This window comes from Cynara cardunculus (genome assembly GCF_001531365.2).
Source record: "Cynara cardunculus var. scolymus isolate 2C chromosome LG 2, CcrdV1, whole genome shotgun sequence".
Taxonomy (NCBI): domain Eukaryota; kingdom Viridiplantae; phylum Streptophyta; class Magnoliopsida; order Asterales; family Asteraceae; genus Cynara; species Cynara cardunculus.
In genome coordinates this window covers 5,355,935-5,375,303 of record NC_037529.1, presented here as the reverse complement: position 1 = coordinate 5,375,303, position 19,369 = coordinate 5,355,935, and the positions used below count along the sequence as shown (strand labels likewise).

The 19,369-nt window shown below is 32.9% G+C and overlaps 3 protein-coding genes across 3 annotated transcripts; 1 reads left to right on the top strand and 2 right to left on the bottom strand.

Annotated features, from left to right (window-relative positions):
• Positions 1–3,726: 3,726 nt before the first annotated feature.
• LOC112507432 (protein NRT1/ PTR FAMILY 3.1-like) lies at positions 3,727–10,908 on the bottom strand. Its single transcript, XM_025112021.1, has 4 exons — positions 10,790–10,908; positions 5,802–6,019; positions 5,143–5,702; positions 3,727–5,063 (listed from the first exon to the last, which is right to left on the bottom strand). Exons 1-4 carry the CDS (start codon positions 10,884–10,886, stop codon positions 4,118–4,120), a joined length of 1,821 nt encoding a protein of 606 aa, XP_024967789.1. The 5' UTR covers positions 10,887–10,908; the 3' UTR covers positions 3,727–4,117.
• Positions 10,909–14,819: 3,911 nt separating this feature from the next.
• Positions 14,820–15,344, bottom strand: LOC112505152 (protein PXR1-like). Its single transcript, XM_025109102.1, has one exon. It carries the CDS (start codon positions 15,342–15,344, stop codon positions 14,820–14,822), a length of 525 nt encoding a protein of 174 aa, XP_024964870.1.
• A 2,050-nt stretch (positions 15,345–17,394) lies between these two features.
• LOC112505144 (protein PXR1-like) lies at positions 17,395–17,928 on the top strand. The gene has a single exon (XM_025109092.1). The coding sequence runs from the start codon at positions 17,395–17,397 to the stop codon at positions 17,926–17,928; it is 534 nt and encodes a 177-aa protein (XP_024964860.1).
• The last annotated feature ends 1,441 nt before the right edge of the window (positions 17,929–19,369 follow it).

Here is a 19,369-nt window from a genome sequence, read left to right as displayed (position 1 = left end):
TGTGTGTGTGTGTGTGTGTGTGTGTGTGTGTGTGTGCAACTTCTAACAAATTGTGACTATTTAAATGTGAAAAGAACAACTATCTGGAGGTGTTTAAGAAAAACTGTTAGACCGTTCAAACGGATCGAATCAAGTCAATCCAGATTGTTTTTTGGTAGTTTGAGCGGTCTGGTTTGAAAAATAGCCAAACCGTTCACTCTTGTCTAGTCTGCGGTTTGAAAGTTCTTTTTAGCAGTCTTGATCGAATCGACCGTCAAAAATACATGCGTCCTATCTCATTATTAAATATGAACTATTGTGAACTCTTATCATTTAGAGGACTCTTGGGATCATTGATCCACTATAAAAACATATGTACAGTTGTGAACACCAAGTAATTATAACAACTAATAATTAGACATACCACTTGTGAATATCATCTTAAACCTTACGAACAGATTATGAATATTTTTCAAATTTAAACACCCATTAACATTTATAACAAATTAGAAATTAAAAAAAAAAAAAACAGATTAACATAAATCAGTTATAGGACCATTCAAAAATCGGATTCATCTAAATAGAAAATTATAAAACATCGTATTCAAAATCCATATTGGACTTCATCTATACTTAGTGAATTACAGATGAGAAGTATGGTTAAAATCACAAGAAAATCTAAAAATATAGACCAGTGTGGGCGCCAAAAACGTTTTCGCATCCTTGTGTTTTCTAACAAAGGTCGTGGACCGGAATGGAGGTTTTAGTTTTCTTTCCTAGTTATCAAAATTGGTGCTTTGTTTATGAATGAGATTAAATTTGGAAATATAAGATAAAGAAGAAAGTTATGATACAATTTTATAAAAATATCTTTTCATTTTGATGATTGATGAAATGAATCTATTAGACTATATATGTATTGTTCATCAAAGTTTAGGCACGAAATGAGACCCGTCCCATTAAGAAATCTAATGTATCCATCTCGATGGGGACCAAAGATGGGGACATGATCCCAAAAATTAAAAAAAAGGGGATGGGGATCTCTGTCTCGTCCCATATATTAAATTCAACTGTATATATTATTAATAAAGAATCAAATTTAATATTTTTTAGATTTAGAAATATTATTTTGATTTTTTTTCTTATATTGTTAAAGTAAAGCAATCAGATCCAAATTGTAGTTGCTTGCGAAGAAGCATTCCTATGTGGATATAATTTAGCCTTTATCTCCTATATAGTAGGTTCTTTTAGCTCAGCTATAATTATCATCATTATATTTTAGTTTTTAAATCCTTGTACCTTGTATTTATATGTGGCTTCAATTTCATACATCTAATCTAACTCATAATTGAGAATACAACCATAATTATGTTCTCTTAAATTTAACAAATATACATTTTTTCTAACTTGTTCTATCTTTTTTTAAATAAAAAGCATGGACTGCGCGCCAAAAACGTTTGATTGAACAATTATGTATGATGTTCTGGTTTTGTTAATATATGAATATTTGATGCTCCGTAAAAGCAAAATTGTGGAAATATGCGAGATTTAAACATGAAAATTTTGAATCGAATGTGGTGTTTAACACATTTGATTTAAAATATCTCACACAAACGGAAATAAAAATCTTAAATTCCCCATTGTGGTTCCCGTTACCCGCTGGGGACAGAGATGAAGATGTGATCATATTCCCCGACAAGGACCGGGATGGGGATCGGAGACGGGGTTAGGGGTTGGGGTCCCCGCTCCAATCCCGTCCCATTCCCATGCCTATCAAAGTTACTACAATATTTATGGCCTTAATATGATTACAACCATATATATAGCGTGGAGGTTCGGTTGTGAAAGTTATGTGAGAAAGGTAAGAATGGATCTCTATTCTTTAATCAATCATAACCAAAGATCAATATTAATAAGATGCACCAGATTAATTCTCGTATCGCAATTCATGGATGAGGTGAGATTAAAAATGATCAAGGGTCCAAATCTCTTTTTACTGTTCTTATCTTAACTTCTATTCTCACACAATCATTTGTCTATATGAGGAAAGGTTCAAATTAGAAGTCCCAAAAATATGAGAAGATGAGAAACATAAAAAGAAATATGTAAATATAAGGAAAAGAATGACTAATTTAAGTAACATAACTTAACAAAATTGTGGGGGAAATTTTGAAACTTTTGTATATTTAAATCACAAGCCATTAAATCACTAATCCACTCATTTATTTTAAAAAAATCTCACCTTTCCTTTTCAAATAATAATTAGATTACCCATTTTTTTAATTAATTATTTAAAATATAATTAATATTTTATTTAAATAAATTATATCAAAAAACAAGAATCTCACTTTTTTTTTAATTTAAGATCAATGATATATATATATATATATATATATATATATATATATTTTAGATTCATATATGAATCTTAATATGATTCACAATATCGCTTATAAGTTGTAAATTAATTCACATACATTATAATTAAGATTCACATATGAATTTATGTTATGATTCACGTGTTCACATATGAATTTTAAACTAATTCAGAATCTCGGTTATAAATTTTAAATTCATTCACGTACAAGTTGTGATTAAATTTTTCAAGTGGACCTATGTTAGGATTTACGTTCGACCTGCATAACCCAATTTTGGCCATATGCTAATCAAACTCAAAAACAAAACCCAAATTTACCAGTAACACAAATGCACAACAATTTTTGAACCCAAAAATGACACGAAGAAAAAAGGATAAAACCCCACCACAATGAGTTGGCACAACTAGCCGCATGACTCACGTTGCATGAACCATTGTTTTCGACCTTCTTCTTCCGCCTGTTCCACAGCAGCTCCAGATTTCCAGGTCAACCCTAAATCAAGCTTTCAAAAACATAAAGCTTCCCTAAAATCCAAATCTTGAGATCCAAAAACTTCCATCTAAACATAAAATGAACGTTTATCAAGTTATCAATGGAGGAAACCATATCTTAACTTCCAAGATGATACAAAACTTCATTCAAAAGATTAAATCAATCTTAAAGCACTACAAGAAAATCGGGTTTATAGGATACTCCTAATTGCTAAGCGTCCTAATATACCTTTTTATAAGACTCAGTTTATATGACCAAAAAAATAAAACATCCTATCTAAAAGCATTATAATAAGTTTATATGACGTTTTTTCATGTCGTAATAAGTTTTTTAGGACACTTTTAATATAAAGCGTCTCATTAGAAACTTTATAGGACAATATTTGAAAATTGTCCTATAAAAACAAATGTCCTATAAAAAATTGAGTTTATGAGACACTTTCTCAAAAGTGCTCAATAAAGTTGCTAATGCGACACTTTGTATTAAAAATGTTCTAAACAACTTGTTAAGACACCCAAAAGCGTCATGTAAAATTATTACAACACCGTTAGATAGGACGCTTTATATTTTGGTTCTATAAATTAAGTCCTATAAAACAGTCTATTGAGACATTTAGAGATTGAGGGTGTGTTATAAACCCAATTTTGTTGTAGTGAAGAAAATTAAAATCAACCCAAAGGATTCCATGAAATCTCAACTCAAAACTAAAAGGGGGAAGAGAAATAATCCATCCCTGCAGAAGAATCTCTCGACCAACACACACAAGCACAAAAGGATTTTAGATTAAAAGAACATGAGTTGGAACAATATGAGGAAGTTCCTATAAATTCAAATTAACCCTCAACAAATGACAAATAACAATTAAACCCCCTCAAACTTTCAAACTTAAGATTCATACCGTAATACCTTAAGATATGGTTTTCAAGATAACACCCCCATCGAAACAACGAACATACATATTTGATACACTTCGTAAGCAACGTTACCTGATACATTTCAAAAAACACACGTTGTGATACACTTCATTAGAGTTGCAGTCTGCATTTCTTCGAGATCTGGGTTATGGTATATCAACGAGGTCTCTAGCAAGAATTGGGTTATAGTGAGGTGGATCTGTGGTGTTGCGTCAAGAATGGAAGACGTTGAAGGAGTAGGATTCGATGTGGACAACAAACTGAAAGTAATGGTGCCGGTAGCTGGATCCTGCAAAGCTTTATTTTTCCTTATTAACCTGGATATCCAACTCGCTATCCTACCAGAACTTCTTGCTACGTACTCTTTAATTCTTTTCCTTCGTTTCCATCATCACCATTCGTTACATCGATTACTGCTTTGTCTACGACCAACTCTAAATTTCCGTCTTCGCCACCTTTCACGGTGTCTTCCAACAGCTTATAAGTATAGAACCAGGCACATAGGAAATAATACACAAGGTTTAGAACTTGTATCCCAGTTATAAGCATGTAGTAGTCTTCCAATTTACCTCTATTCAAATTTCGATCCGGCAGCCAATTTCTTCCTCTTCCGTTCGTGGTATACTTATGAACCATCGTCACCATTAACGTCCCCGCATACTGTCCAATTCCAATCGCAATCCAATATAGAGCCAAAGCTGTGCTTTTCATACTTTCTGCTGACTGTTCGTAAAGAAACTCCAATTTACCGACATGAAAGAACGATTCGGCTACACCATGAAGAAAGTACTGAGGAATTAACCAAAAAACACTTATGGGTATTGTATGAGTTGGTTTATCAAGCAAGTTATGATCTTTTGCTTCTTGTTTTCTTTTCATCTCCACAAAAGCTGCGATGAAAGTTGCTAGAACGTTTATCACGAAGCCTACACCGATCCGTTGTAAACAGGTGATGCCTGCAGGGTTGTTTGTGAATCGGTATGCAAATGGGACGAATAAACGATCGTATACTGCAAGGGAAATAAGGGTTCCGATGACACCAAAGACAGCCATGCTGGCTGGAGGTATTTGGAATGAGCTGGAAAGATGGCGATCCATGGTTCGAGCTTGCATGACTGTGAAGCTATTTTGATGTGAATACGCCATTACGTATATTATTCCTGTTGATATGATCGGCAACAATCGAATGATGGATTTTAGCTCCTCGACTCTATGGACCGTTGCAATCCGCCAGAGTTTTGGCGAGTTTGAAACGAGTACGGTGTCATCTTCGGTTATCACGGCAGCTTTATCAAACCACCTTCAAAATCATATGTAATTAAGGATCAATCAACTACATATAACACTTATTATAACGCTTCCCACATGACATTAATTACCTCAAGTGATCGGTATGAACAAGTCTACCATCCCTAGAAATACTGTGATCAAGCTCTTTGTTCTCATACAGAAGTTTAGCATCTATGGGTACCATAACTTGCCACTTCTTTACAGCAGCAACGATCACCTGAGTAACTCTAACAAACGGACTTCCTTCTGGTTTTGTTTTCTGATAAAGTGGAGATCCTACCAGAAATGCTACAAACGCCATGGCCATTGCAATAGTCGGGATCCCGAGACCCCAACCCCAACTCACTCGATCTTGGACATACACAATCACCGTAAGCGCAGATAAACTTGCCAACGACAACGAAAAGTAATACCAGTTGAAAAAATTCCAGCTTTTTGCTTGAGTTTTGAATTTGGAAATGTCGAGTTGATCTGCAGCAAAGGCAACAACACAAGGCCTTGTGCCTCCTAAACCGATGGATGTTAAGAGGAGTGAGATGTAAAGCACCCATAGTTGAGATTGTGATGCTTCTTTGCAGTTCTCTTGGGTGGGACATTGTTGTGGTCGAAATTGTGGCAAGATTGCAGAGATAGTAATGATGACCATCCCCTGCACCATGTATATGCAGATATATACAAGTTTTTAATTACAAGAACAACATTTCCATGGTTTGTAGTGATGGAAAGCTTAACTAGAACAGAATTGAACCAATATGTAAATGAGCAAGGCGATGAGGATGGTCCAGTAGCGACCAACAAAAGAATCAGCCAGAAGAGCGCCAAAAATGGGCATAAAACTTGCGACACCACTGAAGTTGGTGAGGGTGTTGGATGCCTTCACCAATGGCAGGTTGAGTTGTTGAGTCAAGTATGTTATCAAGTTGGCATGGAATCCAGTTGCAGCAAATCGGTCACATATCTCATTTGCTGTCAAATTAAATCACATTTAGGAATCAATTTTCATTACATTTGATTACGAGAACAAACATGGATCAACATCATACAATGCAAGTTAAGGTTTATAGAAAAGAAAATTACAAATTCTATGGATGTAGAACTACTTGTGTTCTTTACGGGTGTCACACAAGACTTGATGAAAATTAATGAGATAGGTGAGTGAAAAAATCGTGCAATGTTTTACGTTTTTAGTTGACGTGAATAATTCAGTAACTTATCAATTTTGTCTCATCTTCATGATTTTTGTTTACTAAATGCACCCTTCTTCGTTACACTTTTACTTTTGGGTATTAGTAGCTAGTTGTATGAATATTGTATATAAATTAATGTATATGTATATATATGTATAGGGGTAAGATCTTTTGTTAACCAAGAATATTGTATTAACTTTGTGAACTTATTGGACCAATAAGATTCATTCTTTAGTAGATGTTACTTCAAAATTTTGATTTAATAATGAAGGGTAAATATGTAATTTTTATGCGTAAGTTATTTTTATGGTATTTAATGACGTGTTACAAATTTTTATGTGTAAGTTATTTTTATTTTATTTAATGATATTCATAGGTGTTTATAAGAATGTGTTCGTAACCATAAGGTATTCATAAGAATGTGCTCATATGTGTTCATAAAAATGTGTTTATAACCATAAGACGTTCATAAGATTGTGTTCATAAMCATATGGTGTTCATAGGTGTTCAAGATCTTTTGTTAACCATATGATGTTCATAGCCCTATGGTGTTTATAGACCAATCAAAAGGCCTTTATACTTAATGTTCATATCTCTCTATGCGGTTAATGTCGAGGTATATTAGTAATTTTCATTTTTTTTTTGTCTTGATTGAAACATATTTAATTGACAGTTACAAAATGATTCATGTTCGATGATTTTAGTCATTTTTCTTTTTGGTCTTGATTGAAACCTATTTAATTGACTGTTACAACTAAGCAATTTCATAAAAAAACATGTTTTCATAACAATATAATAAAATTATGCATGTGTTCATGAGTGAACCTAAATTGTGCATAACTAAACTTGCATAAGGAAATCATTTGTTGACTGTTGACGCAATGATTAATGTTTAATATGGACTTTAACCATCATAGTGTTCATTAAGGGGTACACCACAACGATGAATGATAGCTCACTATCTATACTAAAAGTAATGTATTTATTGGTGGACCATGAATACATTTATCAAAAACCATGAACAATGAGTACATATGAACAATGAATACTTTTTTCACTCATGAATGGTCTTTCAAACATGAATTGACATAAGGATGCTCATAAAAGCTTGTTGATACAACACTTATATGAGTTTAAGCATGTTTCATGAGTGAACAAGTTGAATTTCATATCATTAAAATCTTTTCCCATAATACCCCTGTAAACATTGTTCACTTATGTTACTCTGTCTCCTTATGCCATTAATTAAATTCTATGACATGAGTAATCTCAACTATAAATTTTAAAGATCGATAGATGAGATGTGTTTACAAAGTTAAAATACCATAATTGAATAATCTCAGCTATATTTTTTTCTTCTCCTTCTAAATTTTGAGATTCTCTATTTTCTTTCATTTTTTTCTTTATTTTAGAAAATAGAAAATCTCAATAATTTCTTAGGTCGTTAGGTTGAGTGTTGTTGGATCTCTTCATTTTTTCATACAATTTTTTGTTGTTGATTTCACTTAGATTTGGGTTCTTTTATTTAATTTATTGACTTCCTACGTCTTGATATATGTTTTTTTCTTTTATCAGATTTGTATTTTTAAAGAAGGTAAAAGTTTGTAAACGTTGATATGACATATACAATCATGAGATGATATCGTACATGGATACTCTTGTCGAGAAGATAAGATAGACATAAACGATGTGATGTGATGATAACGTTGATATTTAAATGAGTTAACGACTTCTTTATCATAATGAAGATGTGGTTCTTAAGATTTTTTTTTTATAGAACTTGGCTCATTCTCTAAACCATTCTACAAAACAAAATGAATAAAAATTGAGACTGTGTCGATTCTCCAAATTTTACAATAAGAAAACTGATTTTATAGAACACCTAGAATGTCTAAGAATGTTAATAGAACACTTTATAGAACATAAGTTTATAAGATCAAACTATAAAACATCTTATCTAAAAGCATTACAATAAGTTTATAGGACGCTTTTATGCGTTTTAACAAACTTTTTAGAGCACTTTAAGAATTAAGTGTCTTGTTAGCTATTTTTATAGGTTACTTTTGAAAATTGTCCTCTAAATCTATCTTTTTATGGAACACTGGTGTTTATAGAACGTTTTTAGTTTTTTGTTAAAACACCTAAAAACATCTAATGAAACTATTGCAACACTTTTAAATATGATGCTTTTCAATTTACATTTTGTAAAATATTTTATTAGAATATTTAAACATTTTAAACTGTACTTTAAAACCAATTTGGCAATTTTGTTTTAATGTTTGGAGCAATATCTAAAATTTATTACTACCACTTTTCAGAAGTAAATAATGTTAATACTTTTTTTTTTTCTATTTGTTTGATTCGGAACGAAAAGTTATTGTAGTAGTTTCTTTTAGGAGATTAAGGGGCCATTTATTAAATACTTACTTGGTAAGTGTTTAATGCATAAATTTCCTCATCGGATGAGCATAAGAAGGGCCAAGAATCTTACCGGGTAAGAGCGATTAGAATGATGGAGAGTCTTACCCGATAAGTGAGGACGATGACTCTTACCCAGGTAAGCGTTTATCTTGTAAATTGTTGCATTCGATATGCTTTGATGTACTAAAATCTTACGCATCTAAATAAATTATAGTGTTGACTCCTATTGGTAAGCGCTTATCGGGTAAGCATTTGGGTTAACGGTCCATAAATATACCATTAATTAGGGGTGCATAAAAAACCGTCAACCCGCAAAACCCGTTCAACCCAACCTGCTAACAACCCAATTGAACCCAACCCGCCTAACCGCCCACCCGCCAAACCGTTAACCCGCCAATTAGAAGGGTTGAAATTGGGTTGGGCCTAGCTCAACCCGTCCAACCCGCCAAACCGCCAATTAGAAGGGTTGAAATTGGGTTGGGCCTAGCTGAACTCGCCCAACCCGCCAAACCGCTGCTAATATATAATTTTTATAAAAAATTTATTTATATATATATGTTTATTATGTATATATACTGATAATGTATAATTTTTATTGATATTAAGTTTGTATTTCATTTTAGCTAAAGGTATAGATTACCAAAAGAGATTCATGATCAAAGAATGATGACAAATAATCTAATTAGTAAAATTATTGAAGTTTTTTTTTGCAGCAACAACAAATTGATATGTCGAAGAATATGAATGATACTAATAGATACTTTGTTGACGAATCCATCAATCTATATACCCCGTCATTTGATGTTGTACTTTAGAAAAATGTTTTATCTAAAAGAGTTACAATATGTTTATAGGATGATTTTGGGCATGCTAACAAATTCTATGACGCTTTTAAAATAAAGTATCATATTAGTTATTTTATACGGCACGACTTGAAAAGTGTATATGAACATAGGTGTCCTATAAATAAATGAGTTTAAGGGACACTTCTAAAAATATTTATATAAAATAACTAATACGACATTTTATTTAAAGATCATTCTAAAACACTTGTTGAAGCGTCCAAAAACGTCATATAAACATATTGTAACTTTTTTAGATAGAATGTTTTATAGTATGGTCTATAACTACTAACTCGTCAACCCAATCCAACCCGTCTCAACCCGCAAGAGTTGGGTTGGGTTGGGTTATATTTTTGAATGAGTTGGGTCGGATTGAGATTTTTCCAAACCGCCATAATTGGGTTGGGTTGTAAAAATGTTGTAAACCGCCCAACCCAACCCGCGTGCACCCCTACCATTAATTTTAATAAATATTTAGTTATTGCAATTAATGTAAACATCCCTAGAACGAAAAATGATTATATTTTAATGTATTTTTTCAAAATATTGCAAGTTTTACTTTAATATTTTGGAAACATCATAAATAATAAGCTGCTCACATTTTTTAAGTTTTACTTTTTCTCTTTTCAATTAAAATTTTATTTTATAGTATAATATATTAATTTATTTACTTAATTTGTCAAATATTCAAAAAAGAAATATTAAATTATTTTTTGTAATTTGTTTATAATTCTAAATATTACATAATTTGTTTCTAATCTTGAAAGATTATAATATCTTCAATTTAAAAATAATTATTAATTTCATAATTTGTTAGTGGTCACCATATATGGAATGTTTTAACAAACTCAATTATATTTATTTATTATATTTAATAATATTTTTTACATTGATAATATCAATATATTTATTTAATTTGGTAATTAATTTATTTTTTGGTTTTAAATTGTGATAAAAAAAAGATAAGGAATGGGACCCTTTTATTTATCTTTCATAAACAATCATGAGTTCGTAAGCAAAATCAAAAATAAACAATAATAAATCAACTCGAAATATATCTTTTTATGCACATAAGCTTGTGGATTGCTGTCAAACAGAGCGTCAATCGATTATGTCGATATGGGTACTGACATATGTAGACTGTAGAGGTTATGTATGTGTGTGTGTATATATATATATATATATTGTAATGATTTAGCAGAGAGTATGGACGACCACAAGTTTCACAAACTCAAATAAGTGTAGGAGTGATGTTTGAAGATATATATATATATATATATACATACCAAGGATAAAAGGCATTGTTTTGATGCCACCAAGCTTCTTTTGCTTTGCCATCTCTACAGTTTCTTCATTGATCATGTTCTCCTTCTCTAATTCCATCTTCTTGAAGCTTTTGGAGTTTGAGGTTTAATTGAGTGATAATTAATGGCAATGGCTGATTCAAATAAGAACAAGCAGACTGGCAAGAAAAAAGATATTTAGTGCTTGGTGGGGTCTTGAATACCTAGAATGGGAGTTATTGTAAAAACCAAATTATTGGCCAACTTTAGTGAGCCATGACTTTCCAAACCTCTTAGATTGAGTGAATTACACTCTTGGTCCTATGATTTAACGAATTAGGCTATGTTAGAGCCTCACATAGCCCTCACGTGAGCGGTAAATCGATCTTTTCATGACTGGCTTTCCTGAAACTCATTTCATCTCCCTCTTCAACAACTCTAATTACCATAAATCACCCCCCCCCCAAAAAAAAAAAACCCCTTCTAGTCGAACCCATTTAGAATCATGTTGCAACAGTAGAAATCAAAAGGACAAAAAAAAAAGCAGAGGTGACATCGCTAACCTAGGTTTGTTCGAATGAAACTCATTTTTGTATGTAACAATCATCATAGATTGTGGAGTGAATGTGTCGTCTTTCTAGCCCTTGCCCAATAGCTTGTGAAAAGTTTTGTGTTGGCTATGGAGGTGCTACATCTGGTGGTGTAGGCGACATGGACTATGGATTATATCTTGTTTGTTTTTTGCACTTTTCTCTACACAGTTCTTCTGATTATCACCATCTCAAGCGACACAAAAAGGCTTTTTTTATTGGGTATCTATCGAATTTGCACTGTCGACGAAGTTTTGGTGGGTAATGATGTTGACAACAGGTTGGAATAAATCACGATATTTGTATGAAGAACATGAAGCCTAATTTATATAGAAAATGAGGAAAAAGGGGGAAAACGATAAACATGCCTTTATGTAAGGGCACATAAGGCTCTGATGGAGTTCAATTTGATGGTGTTAAGCTAAATTAAGGGCCATAAATGTTATAAAAAGTAAAAGTTTAGGGGCAATATTGTTCACAATGTATTTGAAGGACTCAATCCAAAATGTAGGTAAACTATAAGGACCATAAAGGTAATTCACTTTTTTCAAATATAAATGGAAATTACACATTTCTGATTGAAAGGTTTGACTTTTGGGTATTTGTTGTCTTGTCTTTATTACGATTAAATATTTAAATAAATATACTTTTATATTATTTTTATATTAACTTGAAATTCTATATTCTGTTTTATATTACAAAACATTTTTCAAATAAAAAGCAAATATAAAAAAAAAAAAAATTCAAATAATAATATTATTTAACTAAGAAAATGACATTAACATAATTCGAATTTAAAATGAAACGAAGAAAAATAACATTTATATGTAACTCAAACCCACCTCGATCATTTCTCCCGATTTGTGAGAGTTGGAAGCCAATGATATTTCCCTAGTAGTCATCAAGAATCTATTGGAAAAACCAATGCATTCATTATGATGACGACAAAATTCACATGCACCTAATTAATTTCATTTATTTCTTTATTAATTAATTAATGTTAATATCTAAAAAGTCATAAATTCAAATGCAAGGTTTTTCTTATTCAACCAAGTCAACCAACAGTGTTTGATTAAGCTATAACAAATTGTCTAGGACATTTTTAATATAAAATGTTGCATTAATAATTTTATAAGATATTTTTGTCAAATCATAATATTCTTTAATTTTTTTTGTAGTAATTGATATATTAATAAAAATGTTAATACGAAATCATGAAGAGACGGAGCATAGTTGACGGATGGTGGTTAACCATTTGTCGTAGTCAGGGCATGATCAGGATTTATATGGTGGAGCTTTAGATGTATTCTCCACTTTTCCTTCTTTGTTTAATTTTGAAACTTAAGCCGATAAAAAAAGTTATCATTTAGTTATCTCTTGTTTTTGGTTTGAAAAGATAGCAACATTACAACATATAAAAACAATATAGAGTAAATTACACTTTTGGTCCATATGGTTGTCATTCAGTATCAAGTCTGGTCCCTACTTGAAACTAATTACAATTTTGGTTACTGTCGTTGTCAACTTTTTCAGATTTGGTCTTTCTGTTAGTTTAAGCCAGTTATGAGTTAAGTCCATTCTCTAATGGGGCATTTTGGGCTTTTATCATTTTATGTTATTTTAATTAAAATAAAAATTTGTATTGAAATACTATATCTAATATTTCATATGTATATATGCACGTACAAGTCAAAACCTGTGTTTTCTTCCCGTACCTCTTCATTACTGCCGGAAACTGAGGAAGAGGAAAGACTCATCGGCCACGTTTGTCGATCCCAACTTAGACTTTGATTTAGATTGATCTTAATTTTGGATTTTCGTATTCACAGGCAACAACCATCTCATTCTCATATGTGGTCTCAGATTTAGGTTTGCAAATTTTGGGTTTGAATCTGTTTTTTGGTTTCCGTGAGATTTGGTTAGTCCTTTCTAATCTTCCTGTTAAACATCTTAGAAAACATATGATTTTTTTCTATGCATTTGGATTAAGTTTCTTGCTTCTACTTCTTTTCTTTTGATTTGATTCAACTTGAAATGAGTTTTGGTTTCCGAAAATGGGTTTGATTCATGGTAGGAGGAGATGAACAATGGGTTTGAAGTTTGAACAGTGAGTTTAATTTATGGATTTGAAGTTTAAATAGTGGGTTTAATCTACAGCTTCTGTTTAGATTTGGGTTCTTCATGGGGGTGAAGGTTCGCCGGAGAAGATGATTGGAGGGTATAGGAGTTGGTCGGGAGTGTGGGATGCATCAATTTGTTGTCGCATGCTTTAGGTATATGTACATTAAATATTATTTTTTTAAAATAAAAATGATAAAAAATGTATATTAAAAAGACGAAAATACCTCCCAAGTTAAAAGACTTATTTAATAAAAGTTAGTTTGAAGAACCATATGTAAAATGACAACTAGAATGACCAAAATTGTAAATAGTTTCTCCGAACTTGATATTGATTGACAATTATAGGGACCAAAAATGTAATCTACTCAACAATACATATGTCAATGATTTAAACTACTTTTTTTTTTTACTAACTTGGATATCCAACTCGTTATACGAGCCGACTAATTTCAGGGCGACCACCTGCTTTGCAGATAGCCCGAAGTCACCGCATTTGAACATCCATGGCCACAAGGGGATTTTTATTCTTTCTTGGATTTGAACCTAAGACCTCCTGGTATTTTTGACATTTGGAGCCAAACTCAAACCAATCAGGCACCACCCTTGTAGTTGATTTAAACTACTCTAGTGAAGTAGAAATCCATCAAACAATAGTGTTTTGTAAATAGAACAATACAAGTGAAAAAATATATATTAAAATACTGAAATGATAAAATAACTTCCTACACTATACTTAACAAATAATATGGGGCTATTTACCAAACGCTTACTCAGATAAGTGCTTACCAAGTCACATTACCTTACCTGGCAAGAACTAAGAATCTTACTTGGTAAGAGCGAGCCAAAAACCGAGAGTCTTATCCGATAAGTGAGGACGATGACTCTTACCAAGCTCTAGGGCCGCTGGGTTGTGTCGTTGGGACTTGAGAGTGGGAGAAGTCGAGAAGCGGAAGAGGTTAGTTGGTCATCGATGAGGGATTGAGGGGAGTAGACAAAGGGCTTTCACTCAAAAGGGTAATGGGCCTTTACTAGTTTATCTTTAAGGAAAAGCCCAGACCACCATGGCTCCACCCCTGTGCGACTATACCTTCTTACTAGCATCAAGAGATTTCTATCATCATTGCAATGCAAAAGAAAAACAACCAAACACTTTCCATTCGAAATTTTACTTGCAATTCTTCCACTGTTGATCATCATTCTAATGTCTTATTCTAAAAAAACCATCCAACAACAACAGAAAACATGTGTTTTTACCAAAAAAAATGTCTCCATTTTAACATGCATTTCACTTACCTTTGAAATGAAGAACAACATCAAGCTGTCTAATCCGAATCCGTAGATTCGCTCTCATCATCAGAATCCTCTGCAATACTCTTCCCTTTGTGATCAGTATCTGGATTTGCTTCCCAAACATCAGTTTCTTGCTCTTTTCCTTTGCCTTTTTGCTTCTTTTCCTCCGAATCTCTCTCTCGAGATCGTAGAGAATACGAACTCTTGACCGCAGTACGTGCAGGTCTCTTTCTTTTGGCAGCAGGTGGTTTTTGTTCGGGTTCACTATCAGATTCTTTAGCGGCAGCTGTGCCTCGAATTACAACACCTGTAGGTTTTCGTCGTGGACCATACATTATCTCATTGATACTCCGATACTTCTGCTTTCGCTTTTTACTTTTCCTCGGTCTTTTCCTCTTCTTCTTTTCATCAGAACTAGAACTACCCGATGTTCCTTCCTCTTCATCATCACCTTTTGATTCTTTCTTTCTCTTGTCCTCATCATCACCTCCTGTGTTTGATTTTGGTTGAGTTTGTCTTTGTGATTGAAACGGACTACATTTAGATACCCGCGCCATTGTGTTTTGGCATAAAATCTCAAGGACCTATGGTGCTGATTTCAAACAGCTATAGCTGAAACCAGAAAGAAAAGTTCCTGAAAGATGATATATAACAAGTTGAAGAAAAACAAATTCAATTGAACCACAAAAGGGTACAACGATTCAAACTATAAAATTATAAAACAGAATCTCAATTTCTATAAGAAACCTAAATCAGATTGGGATATCGAATTCAAGAAATTATATTAAAATCTCAAGAATTGTAGAAGAAAAATAATGAACGAATATAAGTCCCAAAAGATTTCAAGTATCTGCACAAAAGGAAATCAAAATTACAGAAACAGAATGTGTGATTAAAAGCGTAGTAGAGAAGAATCGATAATGAAGTGAAATCATCACGAACAAATTAATAAACAGCCAACAAATTTGAATGAGAACAGAAACAAAGAAACTACTGCAGTAATTCTTAATCCGAATTCAAGATCGTTAAAAAAACCCGATTAAAACTCGTATTGGTAATAAAGAACCCTAAATCGATCATACAGAATCAGATTATCACGGTGCCGGTAACAGATAGAGTACGCCAGGGATTCAACAAATCAACTTTAATCAAAAGAGATTCAGACATTTCATAACAGTAAGGAACACGATACAATGAAGGGGATGGATGAATAGCAATACCTATGGATGAATAACGAATTGTAACAGTAGACTGTAGACTTGAAGATCTAACCCTCAATCATCAAACTCTCATCATGATTACAGAAATTTTGTTTATAAGGAGTGAAGTTTGTTATCTGGATTTGTTACAGAAACTGTTGAACTTATAAGCGAATCCATGAACGAACTGATCAGTGCTCCGTCGACTTTCTCCGGCTTCTAAACGAACTAGTGGCAACATGCATGCAAAAGGCGGGAATTTTTATTTCGTACACGTGGGCTCACCTTATTGGATCCTAAGGTATGTTCGTGTGGAACTTTTTTGAAACCCAACCGGTACAAAAAGTGCACGCACACAAATTTTAAGTCTGGTTTTTAAATAAATTTTAAAGCATGGAATATAAAAATAAAAATTATAATTCTCAATAAACTACAGGGACGGAAAACGTAATTTACTCATAAAAGTAATATAAGGCCACGTGTACGAAATGAAAATTCCCGCCTTTTGCATGCATGTTACCACTAGTCCGTTTAGAAGCCGGAGAAGGTCGACGGAGCACTGATCATTTCGTTCGTGGATTCGTTTATAAATTCAACAGTTTCTGTAACAAATCCAGATAACAAAATTCACTCCTCATAAACAAATTTCTGTAATCATGATGTAAGATGAGGGTTTGATGATTGAGGGTTAGATCTGATCAAGTCTACTGTTACAATTGGTTATCCATAGGTATTGCTATTCATCCATCCCCTTCATTGTATCGTGTTCTTTACTCTTATGAAATTTTCTGAATCTCTTTTGAATTAAGTTAATTTGTTGAATCCCTGGCGTACTCTATTTGTGATAATCTGATTCTGTATGATCGATTTAGGGTTTTTCTTTATTACCAATAAGAGTCTTAATTCTTAGCGTCAGGTTTTTTTAACGATCTTGAATTCGAATTAAGAATTACTGCATTAGTTTCATTGTTTCTGTTCTCATTCAAATTTGTTCGTGAAGATTTCACTTCATTATCAGTTCTTCTCTACTACGCGTTTAATCACACATTCCATTTGTGTGATTTTGATTCCCTTTTGTGCAGATACTTGAAATCTTTTGGGACTTATATTCGTTCATTATTTTTCTTCTACATTTCTTGAGATTTTAATATAATTTCTTGAATCTGCTTCAATTCGGTATCCAATCTGATTTAGGTTTCTATAAGAATTGAGATTCTGTTCTAAAATTTTAGTTTCTGGGGACTCTTATAGTTTGGATCATTGTACCCTTTTGTGGTTCAATTGAATTTGTTTAACGAATTTCTTCAACTTGTTATATATCATCTTTCAGGAACTTTTCTTTCTGGTTTCAGCTATAGCTGTTTGAAATCAACACCATAGGTCCTTGAGATTTTATGCTAAAACACAAATGACGCGGGTATCTCAATGTTGTCCGTTTCAATCACAAAGACAAACTCAACCAAAATCAAACACAGAAGGTGATGATGAGGACGAGAGAAAGGAAGAATCAGAAGGTGATGATGAGGAGAAAGGGACATCGAGTAGTTCTAGTTCTGATGAAAAGAAGAAGGGGAAAAGGCCGATGAAAGGCAAAAAGCGAAATCAGAAGTATCAGAGTATCAATGAGATTAAGTATGGTCCAGGGGGAGAATCGAAAGGTGTTGTAATTCGAGACAGAGATGCTGCTAAAGAATCTGATGGTGGACCCATACGAATACCACCTTCTGCCAGAAGAAATAGAACTCCACGTATTGAGGTTAAGCGTTCGTACCCTCTACGATCTCGAGAGGAAGATTCAGAGGAAAAGGAGCGAAAAGGCAAAGAAAAAGAGCAGGAAACTGATGTTTGGGAAGCAAATCCAGACACTGATCAGAAAGGGAAGAATATTGCAGAGGATTCTGATGATGAGAGCAATTCTTCAGACCCGGAGTGGACAGGTTGACGTTGTTCTTCATTTCAAAGGTAAGTGAAATGCATGTTAAAATGGAGACATTTTTGTGGTAAAAACACATGTTTTGTATTGTTGTTGGATGATTTTTTTTAGAATAAGACATTAGAATGATGATCAACAGTGAAAGAATTGCAAGTAAAGTTTCCAATGGAAAGTGTGTGGTTATTTTTCTGTTGCATTGCAATGATGGTAGAAATCTCTTGATTCAAGTAAAAAGCTATACTAATCACAGGGGTAGAGCCATGATGGACTGGGCTTCCCCTTGGGTTTTTTAAGTGAAAAGCCCTTTCTCTACTCCCTTCAATCCCATATCAGCTAGCCCTTCTCTGCTTCTCGAGTGCTCCCCCTCTAAAGTCCGAACAAGACGACCCGGCGACCCAGCTGCCTGGTATGAATCGGCCCTCTCGATTGTGTGTATCTGACTAAATTGAAGTTGTCGAAATTAGTAAGGTTTCATATTAGAATCATTTAGTTGATTAGTGTTGCTACTTGCCTACTTGGTTCATTTTCTAGCCAACATGAGTTTGTTTGATGAAATTCAATGAAAGGGTAGAATATATTTTGTACAATTAGCACTTTGGTTCATATGAATGCATAAATTTGCAAGTGATTTTGTTCTACTAATGCCATATTCACAAAACTTTAAAATTCCTTCAAAAACGTTGTAATTAGATTAAAAACACATCGAACGATTTTGCGGGTTTTTAGTCTATCTTAAAGGTGACCCCACTGAACAAAAATCCTGGATCCGTCACTATTTACAAGTTCTCTAAGTGTGAGTTTCAAAAGTTGTAATACTTGGGTGCTTGTTTGTTCAAGACATGGTGTTCCATGACATACATGGAATACAAACAAGTCTACGGATATTTCTCTGTTTTCTGTAGATAATTCATATGATATGTAGGTTTGAGAACCTTTATTACTCCTTTATTGGCTTAAGATTCAAAATTAAACGAAAAATGAAAAGTTGACTGACACATTTAAAGTTCCACTAATTCTGTCGTTGATTATACAAATAGCTCACCACTAATATTCTTTTGATATTTTCATATAATATTAAGCTATCGTTTACCAAACATTTACGCGGTACATATTTCCTTATCAGATGAACATGGTAAGGACCAAAAATCTATAAGATCAATGGCAAGAACCGATTGTCATACCCGGTTAGTACTTAGCGGGTAAACTGTTACATATATGACGCTGTTTTAACATATTAAAATCTTAAACAGTAAGATAAATGATAGTGTTAAATGCTTATCGAAGAAGTCTTTGGATAAACGGCCCTAAGCTTCATATATCGATTGCTACAAAATTTATAAAATGTTTTTTAAGGAATTTAGAAATTGTTCTAATTTGACAAAAATGTTGTCTTCAATAGTATCCTTTTAATATATATATATATATATATATATATATATATATATATATA

Coding starts and splice junctions, on each gene's coding strand:
- LOC112505144 (XM_025109092.1), top strand. CDS start 17,395: ATGACGCGGGTATCTCAATGTTGTCCGTTTCAATCACAAAGACAAACT.
- LOC112507432 (XM_025112021.1), bottom strand. CDS start 10,886: ATGGAATTAGAGAAGGAGAACATGATCAATGAAGAAACTGTAGAGATG. Junction 6,020..10,789: donor AACAATGCCTTTTATCCTTG/GTATGTATATAT, acceptor TTAATTTGACAG/CAAATGAGATATGTGACCGA. Junction 5,703..5,801: donor CCTTGCTCATTTACATATTG/GTTCAATTCTGT, acceptor TACATGGTGCAG/GGGATGGTCATCATTACTAT.
- LOC112505152 (XM_025109102.1), bottom strand. CDS start 15,344: ATGGCGCGGGTATCTAAATGTAGTCCGTTTCAATCACAAAGACAAACT.